The sequence below is a fragment of the Cynoglossus semilaevis genome, chromosome Z, assembly GCF_000523025.1.
Source record: "Cynoglossus semilaevis isolate Cse_v1.0 chromosome Z, Cse_v1.0, whole genome shotgun sequence".
NCBI lineage: Eukaryota > Metazoa > Chordata > Actinopteri > Pleuronectiformes > Cynoglossidae > Cynoglossus > Cynoglossus semilaevis.
The window spans coordinates 7,142,220-7,160,231 of record NC_024328.1 but is presented as its reverse complement, the minus strand read 5'-3'; the positions used below and the strand labels follow the sequence as shown (position 1 = coordinate 7,160,231).

The 18,012-nt window shown below is 38.1% G+C and overlaps 2 protein-coding genes and 1 long non-coding RNA gene across 8 annotated transcripts in view; 2 read left to right on the top strand and 1 right to left on the bottom strand.

Annotated features, from left to right (window-relative positions):
- The first annotated feature begins 1,232 nt into the window (after nt 1-1,232).
- On the top strand, nt 1,233-7,008 carry pheta1 (PH domain containing endocytic trafficking adaptor 1). Of its 2 annotated transcripts, XM_017042929.2 has the most exons (3): nt 1,239-1,454; nt 1,870-1,968; nt 3,932-7,008. In XM_017042929.2, the coding sequence occupies exon 3, from the start codon at nt 3,965-3,967 to the stop codon at nt 4,847-4,849; it is 885 nt and encodes a 294-aa protein (XP_016898418.1). In that variant the 5' UTR covers nt 1,239-1,454; nt 1,870-1,968; nt 3,932-3,964; the 3' UTR covers nt 4,850-7,008. The 2 variants fall into 2 exon arrangements, with proteins under 2 accessions (XP_024909235.1, XP_016898418.1); XM_025053467.1 differs by lacking the exon at nt 1,870-1,968 and having other exon boundaries at nt 1,233-1,454.
- On the bottom strand, nt 6,832-8,910 carry LOC112486512 (uncharacterized). The gene is made up of 3 exons (XR_003048967.1): nt 8,696-8,910; nt 7,748-7,832; nt 6,832-6,969 (listed from the first exon to the last, which is right to left on the bottom strand). It is a non-coding gene; the product is annotated as an uncharacterized LOC112486512 (long non-coding RNA).
- A 222-nt stretch (nt 8,911-9,132) lies between these two features.
- The window catches only part of LOC103397715 (SH2B adapter protein 3-like), a 42,245-nt gene continuing 33,365 nt past the window's right edge, over nt 9,133-18,012 (top strand). The window contains exon 1 of one of the 5 annotated variants that reach the window (XM_025053466.1): nt 9,133-9,321. The gene's annotated coding sequence lies outside the window, so the exon portion shown is untranslated. The remainder of the gene's footprint in view (nt 9,322-18,012) is intronic. The other 4 variants (XM_025053465.1, XM_017042917.2, XM_017042916.2 and 1 more) reach the window with 4 other exon arrangements.

Below are 18,012 nucleotides of genomic sequence, written 5' to 3'. Positions count from 1 at the left end.
TTCTTAAACATTGGATCACACATAAATCCTAGTTACAGTATACTATGCTCAAGCACAGGATGCTATTTTTTCCTGGTCCTGAATTTTTAATTTTTTTTTTTTTTAACATGAAATCTATCTGTGTATAGACCGTTATTGACACTGCACATCTGTAATCTCTTAAAAAAAACAAAGAGCACTAAAGATCACCTTGAATGAACAGGGTTCCATTTTCTTCTCGTTCTTGCTACTTTAACAATAATGGTAAATATAAGTAATTTATAAATATCAGAATTCCCCATTTTACCTACCAATATGGCGGCTGGCCTGTGACGTCATTCGAAAGCTACCGATTCCCTAATGTTTAAAAAACTCCAAGGGCTCAAAATTAAAATGTATCATTTGTGAAACATGTACACTTATGTTGGTATAAATATTACATTGTAATCCATTCATATCTTTACAAATATAATTAAGAACAATTTACTACATTGAGTGAACGCTAGTGATGTGTCGTTCGCGAGTGATTCGTCCAAAATGAAAGAATCTTTCATATGAGTCGTGACTCCCGAGTCATATGAAAGATTCGTGACTCGTGACTACCGAGTCATATAAAATATTTATTCATATTGAACTCACGAATCACTCACAAATCACTCACTGCGAACTAATCACTCACTGCGAACAAATCACTCTCTGCAAACTAATCTTTCACTGTGAACTAATCTTTCATTGCAAACGGATCACTCTCTATGAACTAATCTTTCGCCGTGAACTAATCTTTCGCTGTGAACTAATCTTTTGCTGTGAACGAATCATTCTCCGTGAACTAATCTTTTGCCGTGAACTAATCCTTCGCCGAGAACTAATCTTTTGCTGTGAACGAATCATTTTCTGTGAACTAATCTTTTGCCGTGAACTAATCTTTCGCCGTGAACTAATCTTTGTGGTGTGTTTTTATTTCGTAGCTTTTCACATGGTTTTAATTACTTATGGCATTTTGTGTACTTTGTGTGACTTTGTCAGCGGAAGCAAACCATGTTGCCTTCAGTATTTATTGTCGGAGGACCGCAGCCTTCTTTACAACGCCCACAATAGGGCTAAAGCGCCACCTGCTGTAAAACGAATTAAATTATTCGTTCAAGATTCGTTCAGGACTCGTTCATTTTACTGTTCGAGAGGCAAAGATTCGAATCAATAAAAAAGAGTCGGTCATCCCATCACTACTGCACTGCTACCATTCCAAAGTCAAGGTAAGAGTGCGCTTGTTTTATTGTACCGACCCACCCGAAGGATCGGCCAAAATTGCTCGACAATGTGAAGCTGGTTCCCGCCCAATCGAGATGCACGCTGAACCACATATGCGCTCCCACAGGTCACATGACAAGGAACAAAGGAAGAGGGGAGGAGGAGAATTAGAGGAAAAAATACAGGAATTAAATGGATAAGCAACTGGCAATGAGACGTCTTGAATGGTAGGTAATTTGTTGTGACACTTACGTTTACGGCGGTAAATTCACTGCCGTTACGTTTAGTTTGTTTAAATCGGTGTGTGTTATCGTTTGGATTCAAAACGCGGACGTTTTTCCTGCAATAGTATACAATAAAGTGTTTTTTTTTTTGCTGAGAGAGCAGATAGCCGTCGTGTTGTCACATTTTTGTGTGTTTTCAACGAAATTGTTATGTATTGGAACATTGTAGTGTAAAATACATTAACACGAAATGCTGATGTGTCAAACGCTTGTGACCAAACAGACAGGCGGATGCTGAATCACAAACACCGTAAACTGTCAGAAGTGGGGGGCGGGGGGATCAACGGTGACTCGTGTCTAACTAACACACCACCGTTTCCACTCATATTTTAAACATCCATGCTTTGGTTTTTGGCAGCGGTGGTGTGAAGAGACAGTGAGAAAAGGAACGATGGTGACATGCTGACTTCTAAACACCAGATGTGAAGTGAAGGACAAGTGGACATGAGATAAACCCGTAAGTGCAGATACACGGTAAAAGTGTGGGTTACCTTGTGGAATGAGTAAAGAAAACTTTAGTGTCAACAGAAGGTCCAACCTGAATTAACATACGTGCTTGTAAATAAATGGCTTGGATACGAGATTGTTTACTTTAAGTCCTCATTTTCTAGCAAGACCTGTGACTATTGAGCTCACGGTGTAGCTAATTGTTTTCCCTGTTAAAAAGTATGTCAGTAGACTTGTCAGAATATTTTCAACAGAGCTGATGTATTGTCGGGGCAATGCGGTGACATCGTAACCTAGTTAAAATGAAAATGTGAGTCCTTTCTGTGCTGCTGTCACTTTCATTTTACCTTAAGGACACAACTGCTCTCGAGTTTTTTTGGGTTTTTTTTATACTATTTTGACCCATTTTTTCTAAAACTGACAGTCATTTTGCCCCTATGCCCCATTTTTACTATTATGTCAATATACAGTGGTTTTTGATGTTTACATTATACACTGCTCAAAAATCACACAAAAATTATCAATGAAAATCAAATGTATCAACCCATGGAGGTCTGGATTTGGAGTTATACTCAAAATTAAAGTGGAAAAACACACTACAGGCTGATCCAACTTTGATGTAATGTTCTTTAAACAAGTCAAAATGAGGCAGTAGTGTGTGTGGCCTCTGCCTGCCTGTATGACCTCCCTACAACGCCTTTGCATGCTCCTGATGAGGCAACGGATGTTCTCCTGAGGGATCTCCTCCCAGACCTGGACTAAAGCATCCACCAACTCCTGGACAGTCTGTGGTGCAACTTGGCGTTGGTGGATGGAGCGAGACATGATGTCCCAGACGTGCTCAATTGGATTCAGGTCAGGGGAACGGGCGGGCCAGTCCATAACATCAATGCCTTCATGTTGCAGGAACTGCTGACACACTCCAGCCACATGAGGTCTAGCATTGTCTTGCATTAGGAGGAACCCAGGGCCAACCGCACCAGCATATGGTCTCACAAGGGGTCTGAGGATCTCATCCCAGTACCTAATGGCAGTCAGGCTACCTCTGGCGAGCACATGGAGGGCTGTGCGGCCCTCCAAAGAAATGCCACCCAACACCATTACTGACCCACTGCCAAACCGGTCATGCTGGAGGATGTTGAACCTGCTTACATCTGTGAAGAGCACAGGGCGCCAGTGGCGATTTGCCCATGTTGGTGTTCTCTGGCAAATGCCAAACATCCTGCACGGTGTTGGGCTGTAAGCACAACTCCCACCTGTGGACGTCGGGCCCTCATACCACCCTCATGGAGTCTATTTCTGACTGTTTGAGCAGACACATTCAATTTGCAGGGCTCTGGCAGTGCTCCTCCTGTTCCTCCTTGCACAAAGGTGGAGGTAGCGATCCTGCTGCTGGGTTGTTGCCCTCCCACGGCCTCCTCAACTGAGAAGTGGTCTGTGGTCACCACCTGCAGAACCACTCCTGTATTGTGGGTCTCTTGCCAATTGCCTATAATTTGCAGCTGTTGTCTATTCCATTTGCACAACAGCATGTGAAATTGATTGTCAATCAGTGTTGCTTTCTAAGTGGACAGTTTGATTTCACAAAAGTGTGATTGACTTGGAGTTACATTGTGTTGTTTAAGTGTTCCCTTTATTTTTTTGAGCAGTGTATTGTGTAAACCACATTTTTGTAACATTGTCAAAATGACGACACAAACTCACTAGAATGTGGATTGGAAACATCATCAACAATTTGCATGTTTCTCCCCATACATATTTTGTTGAAAATGTAAAATGTAATATATGAAATCTAAGTACATGCTAGCAGTTAAAGCAACTGCAACTGAATAAAATCTATTGGAGGCTGTAGTTCTGACATATCCGACTAAAAGCAATGTCGTGAACGGTTTTTGGGATTTTCTGATTGTAGCCTACTACTAACTTAAGTAAAGTAGCACACTAATTAACAGGCTTACTTTTCTATGTGACAGGTAAACAAAGAAACCTCAGAAGGAGAAAAGAAGATGAAGCTAAATGAACGCAGCGTGGCTCACTATGCCACCTGTGACTCGCCTCCAGACAAAACAGGCTTCCTGTTCAAAAAGGGTGAGCGCAACACAGCTTACCACCGGCGTTGGTTTGTCCTAAAAGGTAACATGCTTTTCTACTTTGAGGAGCGTGACAGCAGGGAACCCATTGGTGTGATAGTACTCGAAGGGTGCACGGTGGAACTGTGTGAGTCAGCAGAGGAGTTTGCCTTTGCTATCAAGTTTGACTGCCCTAAAGCACGGGTGTATAAAATGGCTGCCGAAACTCAGGCAGCCATGGAGTCCTGGGTCAAAGCATTATCTAGGGCCAGTTTTGACTACATGAGGCTGGTAGTGAAGGAGCTGGAGAGGCAGTTGGAGGAGATTCAGGAGGCTACAGGAAATGGAAATGTACCTGGGAGGCCCAAGCTGTCAAGAAGAAACCACATGGCACGATCAAAATCTGGAGTATCCTCATCTTCTTCATCATCTTCATCCTCTTTATCTTCCACATCAGCATTCGGAGTCCCTTCAGTTCCAAGCCATTCCTCAGCTCAGAAGATGTCCCAGGATGAGGTGCAGCTGAACTCTGGAAGCTCCAAAGAGAATGGGGTCACCTGGAGTAAACCTCCAGCCTTGGTTAACGGTGCACTGGATGGAGCATCTTCCTGTGCAGCCTGGGAAGGAAGTGCAGACTCTGGGAACAACGGTGTAAAACGTTATGCAGCTGATGGGGTTAGGGCTCCACCAGTGCCACCAAGAAGAAGAGGAGCTTCTTTGGAAAGCCCTGTCTCTCCTGGCACTGGCTGCTTCTCCAAACTCCATGATTGGTACGGCAAAGAGGTGGAAGACTTGAGAGTGCAATGGCTGCAAAGCCAGTAAGGAAACAGGAAGTAGTCATTTTCCATCCCTCCACATTATTACATCATTCCTTCCAAAACATTAATTACAAAAACTATGAAAAACTCACTTTAGAGTCTTAAGTAAGAGGTTTTAGATTGATTCCAAATCTCATCCATCACAGGAAATGCATTTGGTCTAGTGGAATAACATTATTGTACAATCCAAAATTTTGATATACAGAAAAAGAAAAAAATGTTTTGCTTAACGCTATTTGCCCATTTAATTTAAGAAAGCAGCATTAAAATTCTGCAGTTTGGTGAACTGAGATAAAATGCTTGAAATTGTGTTTTGCCCGTTGCAGTGCTGTTTTTTAAATTCCTTTGTAGCCAAATGTACTGTAGCAGTTCTTAAATTCTGCCAAAATCTAAAATGTATTCCTAAAAACATGTACATTATCAGAGTGTTCACAATGAAGGCAACAACAAAAACTTGTTCACACCCTATGTGTGTGCGTGCAATCCCGACAAAGACTTGTGTTGTTTGTCCCTGTACTATTAGTGGCCTGCAGGAAATATCTTTGGCTTTTGTAGCTTAGTTCATTTTATTGGAGGGGATTTGAGAATTTAATTATATTCTCTATTTACAGAGCACAACTGGAAAGGTACATACTTTAATCCCTTCCTCATTTCTGGTGTAGCATCATTAGTTGACCTTGAAAAGTTAACACAACAACCTGTCAGCACACAGAAGTTGAATTATTCCCACTCAAGAGTAATTCTCTTTAAGGTGACTGCATATACTGTGTTAGCCTTGGTAATCTGGCTTTATTTGCACACACTAAGCCTTTGCATTGACTTTGAATGTAATTGGGTTCAAAACCAATTCCAACCACATCTGGACCGACTTCACGGTTAGCATTAGAAAAAGGGGCAAACACGACCAATGTGTCATTCTTGCTCATTTGAAGTGACACAGTTAACCAGCTATTGACATTCTACAGTGAGGCACGGAGGGCTCTGTTTTTTATAGACATTAATTGTAAAGTACTTAAGCTCCTTCCACTTGACATTCAACTTGTGCTTAATAGCTATATTAATTTTTTACATACCGATGAATAGAGTAGCGTTAAAGGACACTAAATAAACCTGTTTGGTACAAAGTGTAAGGGGAAAATGTTCCCAATAAATCCCTGGTGCTGTGAAGTTACTTAAATTCAAAGATGACAGTACACAGCTGTCAAACATCTGCACAGTTACAGACATGTCTGAATACCATAAAATGTCCATACAATTTGCATTTCCTATTAATTTTAAAAACTTTAAACTTGACTTATTTTTATCGTTTACTGTATATTCATTGTAAAGAAGCAAGGGTTTCTTTTCAAAAGATTGTTTGGAAGGAGGAGGGGAATTCTCACACTCCCAGATGAGTACATCTCACTTCAGAGACCTTGTGGTTGCTAATGTCAGAGCATCCTCTCGACACTCACTAGGGACTGTGGTAGGAGTTGGATGAATCACCCAAAGCAACACATCCTGGTATTTTTAGCCATTGTTAGCCAGCAGCAAGATGAGGCGATGTTGTACGAGTGCTTGTCACTTTGAGTTCTTTTCTGAATTCTTGCATTTCATTTAAGAAAAAAAAAAACTGCCTTAAACACCTGAGTTTACTTCATCACCATTATCTGATTTTATTAAGTGTTTGTATTTGCTTATACAGTGTATTTGCTTATACACTCTGCTCATAAAGCAGAGTGCTAAATGAGTATAATATACACAACATACAAACACCTAACCTTTGACTTTGTTCTTACTATTCCATATTGGAAATTAACACCAATTGTAACTCTAAACACATAAACCCGTACATTTCAGTTTTATATGTGCCTTCTGTTCTTTATACCTCTGTTATTGCACTTTTAAACATTATCATTAATCATAAAATGAGGGGGTGGGGGAATAGGGGTGCAACTTGACCTCTTTTGATTGTATTGGGTGTCATTACTCTTTTTTGCCAAAGGCTCATTTTAATGCAATCACTTTTCGACCTTTTCTCAGCTCCTTCAGTCTGCTTCAGTGCACATCAGAGTCATTTCTATCATTTCTGTTTCTTGTGCTGATATGGCGGTGAGGGGAAAAACGGTACATTGTATGTGTGATCTGAAAAAAAAAAAAAACCGCATCAGTATCCTTTGCAAATACAAGCATGGTTGCATCACTGCCTCCAGAAATTCATCACTTCTGCTCACATCAATTGTTTCTTCCTACTGCAGTGTAAACAGAAATGTATGTACATGTCAAATCAACATATTGGCATTAAACTGTTTATATGTTTCTCTCTTTTATTTTTGTTTTATAAGTGCCATATGATGAATGCAATCTAAATGCAAAATCACTCAATTTTGTATGTTTTACAGATAACTTTTATGATTTTAACCACATTTGTAAACATGATAATGACCAATGAAAGCATTATATCAAGTCTGTAATCCTTATGTCTTAGATGTGTGTCACTGTGACATTTTCTGTAATCCACTCAATAAATTACAATAATATGTTGTTGTTGTTGTGTTTTTAATCACTTCACTCATCTAAGATCGTGTGTTGAAAAGAATACAAGAGCTACTACCTACTACCCTCGGTGCTGTCAACATGTCTGTCACTAGATGTCACTGCGCAACAGTTTAAATCAGCTGTCTTAAACTGGGCAAATCTCAAAAATCAGTACGTGCATTACACTAATGTAATGATCTCATAACAGTAGTTAACCCCTACAAACATTTAAGCTGTATTTGCTATATTTCCAATGGCAGGAAAGTGACGTCAGAAATGCAGGATGAGAAGTTAGATCATTAGCAGTTGAAGCGTTAACAGACAGGATACAGACTTGAAGAGTATATGTAATGTCTGGACGCTCTTTGGCGCTCTATTAACACACCTGTGGCCAGACAGCAGAATTAAGCGAGCGCTTCCTGTTCAGATATTTCAACATGAAGGAGTACGTGATGGCGACACACATGTATCTGTAATGAAGAAGGAGTATTTGGAAGAGAGCACAGAAAGATGAATGTCTGCAATGGAGAGGAGAGAAGTATAAGTGCGTGGAAACAAGAATGAATACATTGATTGAGTACATAAGCACGTAACGTTTTAACAGATTCTCATTGGACGAACACCACAATTAAATATACTATAGTGTGAGATTCGATTGTATATTATTGATCATTATTATTGGGGATAATTATACCACAAGTACATGAAGATGTGGAGTTGAAACAGTAAAGGAGGTGAGGAAGCACAGTAAGACTGAAGATGATGACCCCCTGCTGTGGCCACTGAAGGCAGCAGCCAGATTTAAGAAAAAAGCGTTTTCTATGCTCTGCCTGATCCGACTAAATATAGGTTGTATTTCAAGACGGAAACATTTCTCAAAATTGGACTTCCAGTCTAGACAGAAGATGATAAGTGATGGATGACCAACGCTGGAGATAAAAGTTTTGCAAACGAAAAGACTGGCTGTCCTGCAAGAGAGCGCCGTTACTGCTTTACTTGCCTTTTAATCTCATTGTGTGATGACGTCTGGACTAACTCGGGATACTGACTTGAACATTTGTAAAGAATAGCTAAAATGGCTTTGTTTTTTTTTTTTAATAAATAAGTTGGGAGTAAGTAGAGAAAAAAATCAACAACTTGATAACTCAATTTTTGGCCTTAAAATATGTTCTTATTAGTTGGATAAACAACGTTTGATTAAAGCGCAAGAATGAAATTGAAAAATAAGTGAAATTCTTTCTGAAGCTCAAAATAAAGTTTTTACTGCATTCATCTCTATACTTTAATTTGTTTTCAGTAAATTGTATTGCTCAGACACAAGAAGTGCGCTCACCCATGTCCCGCTGTAACATTATGGAGGGAGCCAGCATTCTGGACCTGTGCGCTCCTCCTCTGGAACAACCTTCCCGGCACGATAAAACTGGCAACATCAATAACCATGTTTAAAAACACGTTAAAAACATGTATTAAAGTATTAGTGAAGAAATGTATTAATCAAGTTCTAAGCGCTTGAAGTTAGATTCATGTTATTAAAGGAAAAGAGTTTCTTATGAATTGAGCGCAAGAATGGAAATTTTTACATTCTTATTGTGAAAACAAAACAGGAAGTGCCGTTTTGAAATTCCTCTCGCTTTACAGAGCATGACTGCTCCACTATTTTGACGGCGGAAATGAGGAGTTGCCACTTTTCTTTTGCGTCAACTTCGTAGCTGAAACTTTTTTTTCCTCTAACCCTCCCCTTATTTTTTCGCCTTTATAAGGACGGAGCAAGGCTGACAGAAACTATGAGAGAGAAAGCTGCCAGCATGCTGCTTTTCCTTTGAGGCACCAGCGACTTCGCAGATGTGGTTTTTATGTTACTTTACATGTTTGTCGATACATTTTTACACCGTTATGCGAAGTCCAACTTGTTGCTGAGCTGTCGTGCTGCGGTAGATGAACGTCCAAGATTAGCAGTAGGTGAGTTTACTGTCATTGCTTTTACTTTTGTTTGTTTTTTTTGTTCCAAAAGACCAACAACACCACTACTTTCTTAGCTGCGATAATGAGAATAAAAAGAATAAAATGTTATCGTGGTAAATTTAAAGGGCTTTCCGCTCCCCTCTGAACCTGCGTATATTGAAACAGACACACATCCCTCTGACCAAAATACATTCTCTGAAAAAATACATAGAACCTTTTTTTTTAAAGTAAATACAACAGACTGAGCAAACATTATATGTATATGGAAATCTCGGTACAGAATCTTTGTATTAGTGTTTTAACTTAAAATAAATATTCAAATTAGTCAATCAATCAATTTCTTCTTTACACTTTGAACACTATTGTTCTTTAAATCACAAATATAGATATATCATTCTGTCTTTTTTTAAATTATCGAGTTAAGTGCATAGTTGAGTCTCATTTTCTTAGCTTATGTAAACTGTCCTTTACACAATTTTGTATTCTAAGAAAGATGAAATGTCTGTCTCACCTTGCTTTGATTATTTATCTAAATGTTTTTTTAAACACACAGTATACGTAAATGAAATAAATTAATATTCACTATGTATTTTTAGTACAGCCATTAATAATCTAGGTATTCAGATGCTTACAAATGTTGCACAAATGTCCTGTATTCTGATAGGCAGTTTATCTAGCATGCTGTATGTGTGTTTGGTAAGGTCATTTGTTCAAATAATTGCTGATATTGCTGAAAAAGTTTTATGTTTAATGTATGTGTCCTTACTGCTCTATAGAGGCATGTATGTGTGTGTTTAGTTTATTTGGTTTGCAAGTAAGTTAGTATGAAGTCTAGGTGGAAAGAGAGTGATTGGCTGTTTGTCTTTAATATTTCATGGTTTTCTTGTGCAGCCACGTGACATTAGGTATGGTGGTGGCTTTACAGCCAGTAGTTTTGGGCTGGTGGATCAGCTCCAGCTGTGTGCTAATGTCTCCCTGTGTTAGGCTCTTAACCAACAGTTGCTCGCCCTACAAACCAAACAGGACACACTGTATGCCCATGTAGAGCAGATTGCAGGTCTAGATTAATGTGAGGTTTTCTATAATCAATTGCATCCACCATAAAATAGTTGTGTCAAGTCACGTATGCAGAGTTTTGCTGTGGCAAGCAGCATTAGATAATGAAGCTTAAACTGAGTCAACATCTTTTACTATATATTTCACAAAAATGGGTAAACATTTTTTCATTAGGGCTGTTTTGCTCCAATGGTCAATTAAGCCTTTCACATCAGCTGAACATTGAGTCATACAAGCACAAAAGACAGGAAAGTAATTTCCAGTAAAAACAGTTCAGTTGCAAACAGAAGGTGGACTGTGATTTAAAATGTAGGTGTAGTTCCTCATAATTATTTGGCCTGAAAATACCTACTGGTGTTTCTCATGAATTTTAGAAATGTTTTTAATCTCCCAAAGACTTCCTTGGTTTCTTAGAGTTGGTTATTTTGGTGCTCTCGTCACTTCACTATTTTGCTCATGGTGGTACGGACAAGAGAAGTTCTGTTCTGCCTGCCTGAATGTGTACTTGACTGTGTATGAAGCCCTAGCATGAATTATTGAAAAGCAAAAATAAAATAAAATAAAATAAATAAAACTACTCCAGCCATCCAAACATCTCTGCTTCTTGCAGATATATTGCTGTCAGTTTTATTCTTCAAAAATTGATCCTGAACTAATTTTGTATGACAGATTAAATCTTCATGTATGTCATATTGCCCCTCCTACAAACATACAGCGCCAACTCTTTTCCTTTGATTCGAGTTATTAACACTCCACTTCTGTGCTTATGCTCAGGTGTCCACTTAAGTATTGTGTCAAAATTCTTAAACAGCTTGAGAATAAACATTTGTTGTGCAGGCACAGAGGCATTTATTACTAGCTAGCAACCCTGCATATAAAAAGTACTACTCATAATCTACTGCTCAAAAACATTTTATATGCCACATTTAAGACCCTTTGCAAGAGTACTTTCTCTAAGATAAACAAAACAACACGGTGTCACTGTTTTCAGGTCAGAACCATATCAGACTACTATAGATACATATATTTAAAACATTTTTGTTAAAACTTTACCATAGCTATTAGGCATAACCATGCTGTACACATGTAATTAAATAGCAATTAAAGACTTCTTGTACTAGAAAATATAATGACACTTGATAAGCATAATTCAAAAGTTTTCCCCCAAAACACTGAGGGGAAAAACTGTTCGCTTGTCTTGACTAATTCTTGGAGTTGAGAAACTGCATTCTTGATCTCTTCACTAACATTCTTTTGTGCAAAATAAATTAAAACAAATGTTTGTATGTTGTCTTAAACAAATAGAAAGCTCTTTATTGTCCCGTGTGTTTAACCGAGATGTTATCAATGCAAGCTCTTCCGCTTCCCTCAGGGATTCTAAGAAATTCACTGATGAGACCACAAGAGAGGTCTGACCCACAACGGCCCTCCGGGGGAAGGGAGTAAAAAAAAAGAAGGCTATAGTAGAAGGAGAGGGGAAAAGAGAGGAAGAGAGGAGCCATGGGAGATAACTTGGCAGGCAGACAGGAGTAGAGGGGAAAAAAGGAGTGACAAGGAGAGATGGAAGAGACAAATCCAGGCAGAAAAAAACAACAAAGATTGTCATGGTGACATTAGAGGCCTTCTCTGCTCTCCCTTTACACCTTTGTGTATGTTCAGAGTGAATTGTGTAGCATTTGGCTGCCGTAAAAAACACCATGTCATAACTCTTCAGATTTTTCCCCTACTGTTAGAACTGGAACATTGGCCTTCTGTTGGCATTCCAAGAAAGTGCCAGACAGAGAGTGCACATATGTCTGTGTGTCTGTTTGTTATTTTCCAAAGCAGCAATAATTAAAGACCATGTGCACATTTGCATGTGTTTACCCCAAATGCACCCCCTGCTCTGGTTGTTGAAGAACGTTGATTATAGTTAAGAAAGGGATCATCAAACATGTGTGTGGTTGTAGGTTCTGTAATTCATGAATGGATGTTTGTCTCTACGTGTGTGTACGTATGTAAGTGAGCAAGAGGTCAATACGCAGGAGACATTTTTTTCTGTCACGTTTTAGAAAGTTATGATTTTAATATTTTTGTTGTTGTTGTTAGTGTTGTTTTTTTCTTTTGCACTCGTTTTTATAAACTGTATAGGAGATGACTCTGTCATCACTGTAACTCTCATAATTAAAGGTTAAAGCTGCTGTAAGTGATTCTGTCTCCATTAAGCTTACTCTTCAGCCTCAGGTTCACTTCAGCGTCAGTGTGAGAACAAAAACCCAAAGGACATGGCAACAAATGCCTTTTTTACTTTTTACTTTTGCCAGTTTTTGGCGAAGAAAACTAAAGGATGTGATGAACAATTGAGATAGCACTTACAATTATGGGGAGATGAGGTGCAGAGAGGTTGAAGCCATTATTTCTCTGGCTTGAGTGCAACTATTTTCTTTTTTTGTTTGTTTGTTTGTTTTTATATTATTATATTTACAGTGTTGAGGTGTATATAAACAAGGCTCATATGTAGGTATTGACCATATTTACTGTGTAGCTGAAATCAGATGAACAAATGCTATTGTCTTTTCTTATATTTACAGACATACAAAAAGCAATAACAAAACACTTTTTAGTTGTCTTGATAGGTTCCTTCAGTTATATATGATTTAAAAGGTAAATCAGTCTTTGTGGTTGTTGTCTTATACATTCTGCCCATTATTTTTTTTCTTTTTTTCTTTTTTCAACGCCTCGTTATTTATAAAGGTAGATAGACTTTATCAATCGTAAAGTAGCAGATTTAATAATAGTAGTAGTAGTAGTAGTAATAGAGGCTGATATAGGTATTCACACACATCCTGTGAAACATCCTTTTGTGTGAATCATCATTCTTTAGAATTAATAACAATTAAAGACATTGAGTTTACCCACTACAGTTAGCATCAAATCAATACTATTTTCTTCTTTTCTGTTTTGCATTCAGATGTTTACCTATAATGTCCATTTGTCATATGTTTTATGTACCAATGCTGGGTCTTAATGTGTTTGTTCCTCAATGTGTGTTAAGACAAAACACAAACACATTTAAGTTGAAGTGAAAGCAGGAACACATTGTCACACAAATCATAAAATATGCAGAATGTCACACAGGTTCAGTGCTATTACTACACACACAGAAATTAGTGTTGTGTAATTGCTAACGCTGAAACTTAGTTGGCTCCTCATGAGTCGCAATGTGGAAAAATTTATAACTTCTGAATTAGTCTTCCACGAACTCTGATGGCTGCAGATGATTCACAGCCGATCAGACTTACTGAAGGATTCAATTATCCTGCGCTGCCCCCACCACTCATACACACACACACACACACACAATGAGCATCACACATCTTAAATATTATCATGCGCCCTGCAATTCACAACAAAGCTGAGACAAATCACGAGTAAGCATGACTCATTCATGAAGTGCTCACTAATCACTAAGTGCCACTTATTACATTATTTGCACATCTTTACATTACAACATATTTGATGTCATATTCACTGATAAGTTGTCAGCATTTAAAAGGTACATTATAAAAAACATTATATTTGAAAATCTCCCACAGTCTGAGGACAAAAAATAAAATAAAATCCAGGCCACGGTGAATGCGGAGAACCCACATGGAGACAGAGAAGTTCAGTAGAAGGAGAGCAGAGAGCAGAAATTCTCACCTACTACAATCTTTATTCTGATACATTATTATGTTGTAGGCATACAGAGAAATATTGTTATATCTTTCAGCAGTTGTACTTTTTCTGAATGCACACGGTTGTAATAGTCCTACAGGGAAAAAAAATAAAACGCACAAGAGTTTTCATTTCACCTAGTAAAGTCCATTGAAACAAATGTGTTTAGTGAATTTGAGTGCTAAAAATTGACTTGACTTGTTGGAGGAAATTAGAAACCCCACTAACAAACAGAAATACATAATCAAATTTTCTTTGCTTAGCAAACGCACCACACCTCCACCTTTGTGGCCCTGTAATGTATATTTTTTAAATTATATTCTTGAAACTTTTAAAGGGACATTGTTTAATTTAAATGATTTTTTTCCCTGCGCGTGTTAAACAGAAAAACTAACTTAACTACCTTCAAATAAAGTATAGTTTAGACCATGATGGTTAGTGTAGTCTGTGTGGAAGTTGTCAGCCACAAACTCTGAGGGGTATACATATGAAGCTAGCATCACGACACACAGAGTGGGCAGTGAGACAGTAGTTAAAGAGAAGATTTCTGTGGAGTTGGTTGTATTTACCGGATGTAGACGGTTGTGGTCACACAAATGAAGCAAACTAACAAAGCGACAGCACAAGTCACAAGAGAGGGTGAGAACACTAATATAATGTCAAGGTTTAAATAGTGACAAACTCTAAGAAAATTCTCATGACAAGCACTGCTAACTGTATTCTTGCCAGAAATAGCTGTCTGAATTTAGGGTTTGTTTAGGATCTGTTTTTTGAAAAACACTGAAAGTGTCTGTTGCAAAAATGACTGTCAACAAAGTACAGTAATATACTGCAGATGTGAATGGTTAGACAAGTGTTGTAGCAGAATTCTAAGGGTTTTGAAAAGTGTTCAAATGTGACTTGGATTAGGTTTTGTGAACCCTTTACCTGGTTTCCATAATCACACTTTACATTCGTGCATCCACAGACAAACCTCTCAGTTCTTTTGTAATTTTTTTGTCTCATTATGTCTGTCTGTGACCTGCGTTTAGGATTTTCTGACATGCTATGATCTGTCTTCGCAGGATAATAACAGGCTGCAGACTCTGCAGACCTTTTTCATGTCTGTTGTTGGCAGGATGCCTGGCAGCTGGAAGGATACTTGTTAGGGAGAGTTTAGGTACTAGGTTATCGCAACGTGCTAGAATAACAACATAATTTCCAGGGGATTTTAGTTGATTTTTGGTACTTCTAATCCTTGCTTTGTCACCACAGATTTAACCTTTTAATCTTTCAAACTTTCCCAACCTGGCTACCTCTTGCTGTGTTCCCAGACGTCAGGAAATGACTAGAAAGCGGCAGAGCTTTGCTTGTGTCTTAATAATAGCAGCATTGTGTTGTGTTGGAGCCTGCATTGTTGTGGGAGCATAGGGCTGAACTGGAGATTACTCTAACTGAAAGAAATACTCTATATTATGTGCCCGGCTACTGTGTTGCCTACACATTTAGCAGAATTCCCGTGTGATATAAAAGCTAAAAAAAAAAGTCAAGAGTTGTCACATCCTTGTGTTTTGTACTTCTAAATACAGTTGTAAATGCAAGATAAAAAACAAATTACGTTGTAAAGAATTTAATGGTTCCTTAAATGCACCACATATTTCTCTTATTTAAACATACAAAAACGTGAAACATGTTAGCTGTCTAAAGAGTGACTTTTATGGTCATTTTGAGAGGTAGCTGCAGCTTTGTCCTCTCTTTGTTTTACCTCCATCAGATGACACTGTCTTCACTCTATGGTAAGGTAGGAAAAAGGTAATCTCATGTTTCAGCCCTACTTCCTTCTATACAATGTGCTCTTGAATTATGTAAGCATGTGTGCATCTCGCTTTCTGCTCTGTTTATTATCAAAGCTTTTTCACATCTCACTTCACACAAACAGGAACACTCAGAGCATAGTCAAACTCTTCGCTTCTACCTTGTATGATGTCTCCCCCCAGAGTTTGATCAATCAGAGGTCTGACGAAAGAACATCAATATCTGCAGTTTTATGCAGCTGTTGCCAAGTTATTTTGGATTTCTATGACACCTAACAGCATGTGAAAGTTGAACATGAATGAAATCAATGATAAAAAGTGGACCTATTAATTAGTGTGATGGTTATGTGCAGAGAATGGCTGTTGTGTTTCTCATTAAGGGTGCCTATTTCCATGTGATACCTACTGTAACTTATAATCATATATTCTACAATATGCATTTATACAATTGGAGAATGAGATCAACCTTGGGTTTCAGAGATGTCAACTGTTGAAGATGAAGTAGAGGATGTTTTTGGCTCCAACTTGTCATTATAATGTCAAAAGTTTTGTCTCAATCAAAAGTGGTAATAGAAAAACTGCACTACTTACATTGGTTTTCTACAAGCGTGTTCGCTTGCATGATTGGAACACAGACTTTAGTTTATGTCATAGCCAAACCGTGTAATTTCATATCTAAGAGGAATGGTGTCAGCCCCCATCACCTGAGTTTTTACATGCCGCTGTTCTTGTTTTATAACACAAAGCGAAATAATGTACATTTATTTTTATTCATAGGGTTGGAAACCAAACTCCTACGTAGTTTGCAGATCTTACTGTCACTATTTGCATATGATAAAGTGATCTTTAAATGACACTTTTTAATCAACACACAGTGCAAGGCAAACAAAGGGTGATTTTAAATTGATGTTGAATTTCATTTTACTATGCCATGTCTTCTCAGCTTCACAAAATCTATTTAGCATCTTTACATAAAGTTTTGGATACCTGCCAGTCAAACAGTACCTCACTTCACTAAACTAACATTATGATGCATTTTGCAAACCAAAGCTTACTATTAAAGCAAAAAAAAACCACGATTATCAATGCTTGCCAATCAATATGAGCCTTGGTGTTTTAGCGGGCTAGAGTGTAATTTTCTAGTGTTTTCTTTCCCGTTTTAAAATTTTTATAATTCCATGTTTCTAACCCAACCTCTTATATATGCTTTTATTTTATAAATTAACAAAAAAGGGAGAAGCAATTTTATAATGTTTGAAATAATCCCTTAAACTGTCCACAGGTTGAGATACAAGAGTTGTGGTCTTGTTTTAACCTGTGTCCTGGCCATTGCCTTTCAGGGCAAGGTTTCCTGTTGCTGTGTTCGTTTGGTCTCTTTTCCTCTGTCCTTCCTTCAAAGCTGACACTGTCTCCTTTTCTTTTGTCTCACCTTTCCCCTGTTTGTTCCGTCTGCTCTGTCATTATCCCCTTATGTACCCCTTTTTCCACTTACTTGTCCATCATCTTCCAGACTTACAAAATCTTTACCCTCTCCTGATTCTTTTTTCTTCATGCTTAGAGAATCAAAGGTAAAAAACAAATCTGTATTTCCTCTAAAAACATGTGACGCAAATGCTCAGGTTTTTTTTTCTCCTTCAGTTAATTCTTTTTTTCTGCTCCAGATTTTTTGTGAAATACTCGGATGTTTGATGTCTCTTAGAGCCTGGATGTCAGGCAGACTAATTGAGTCGTAAGTAGTAGATTAGATCCGGCTGATCTCAATAATAAGGCCTGGGCTCTATGAAGGTCAGAAGGAAGCATCTTGCGTAAATTGCATTTAATACTGTAATATGGGCATGATGACTAGGATAACATCCTGATCCTAGAGTAATAACTAAAGAAATGGCAAAATGAAGAGTAACATGTGCAACCACCTCAAGACTATCTGTCTTGTGCTGGAACAAGAACTGTATCCAACCTGTCATGTAACTGTTAAATGCAGTCTGTGGTACCCTGCGTTCTTTACACTAATGTATACTGGCAACTTGAATTTTACTGTTAACTGGCAGAAAAACATAACATAACAAACTGAAGGGCCAAGTCTGAGCAAGGTTGTAGTTCTAAATAATATTAATGTTGTTTAAAATCATACAAACTCAATTCA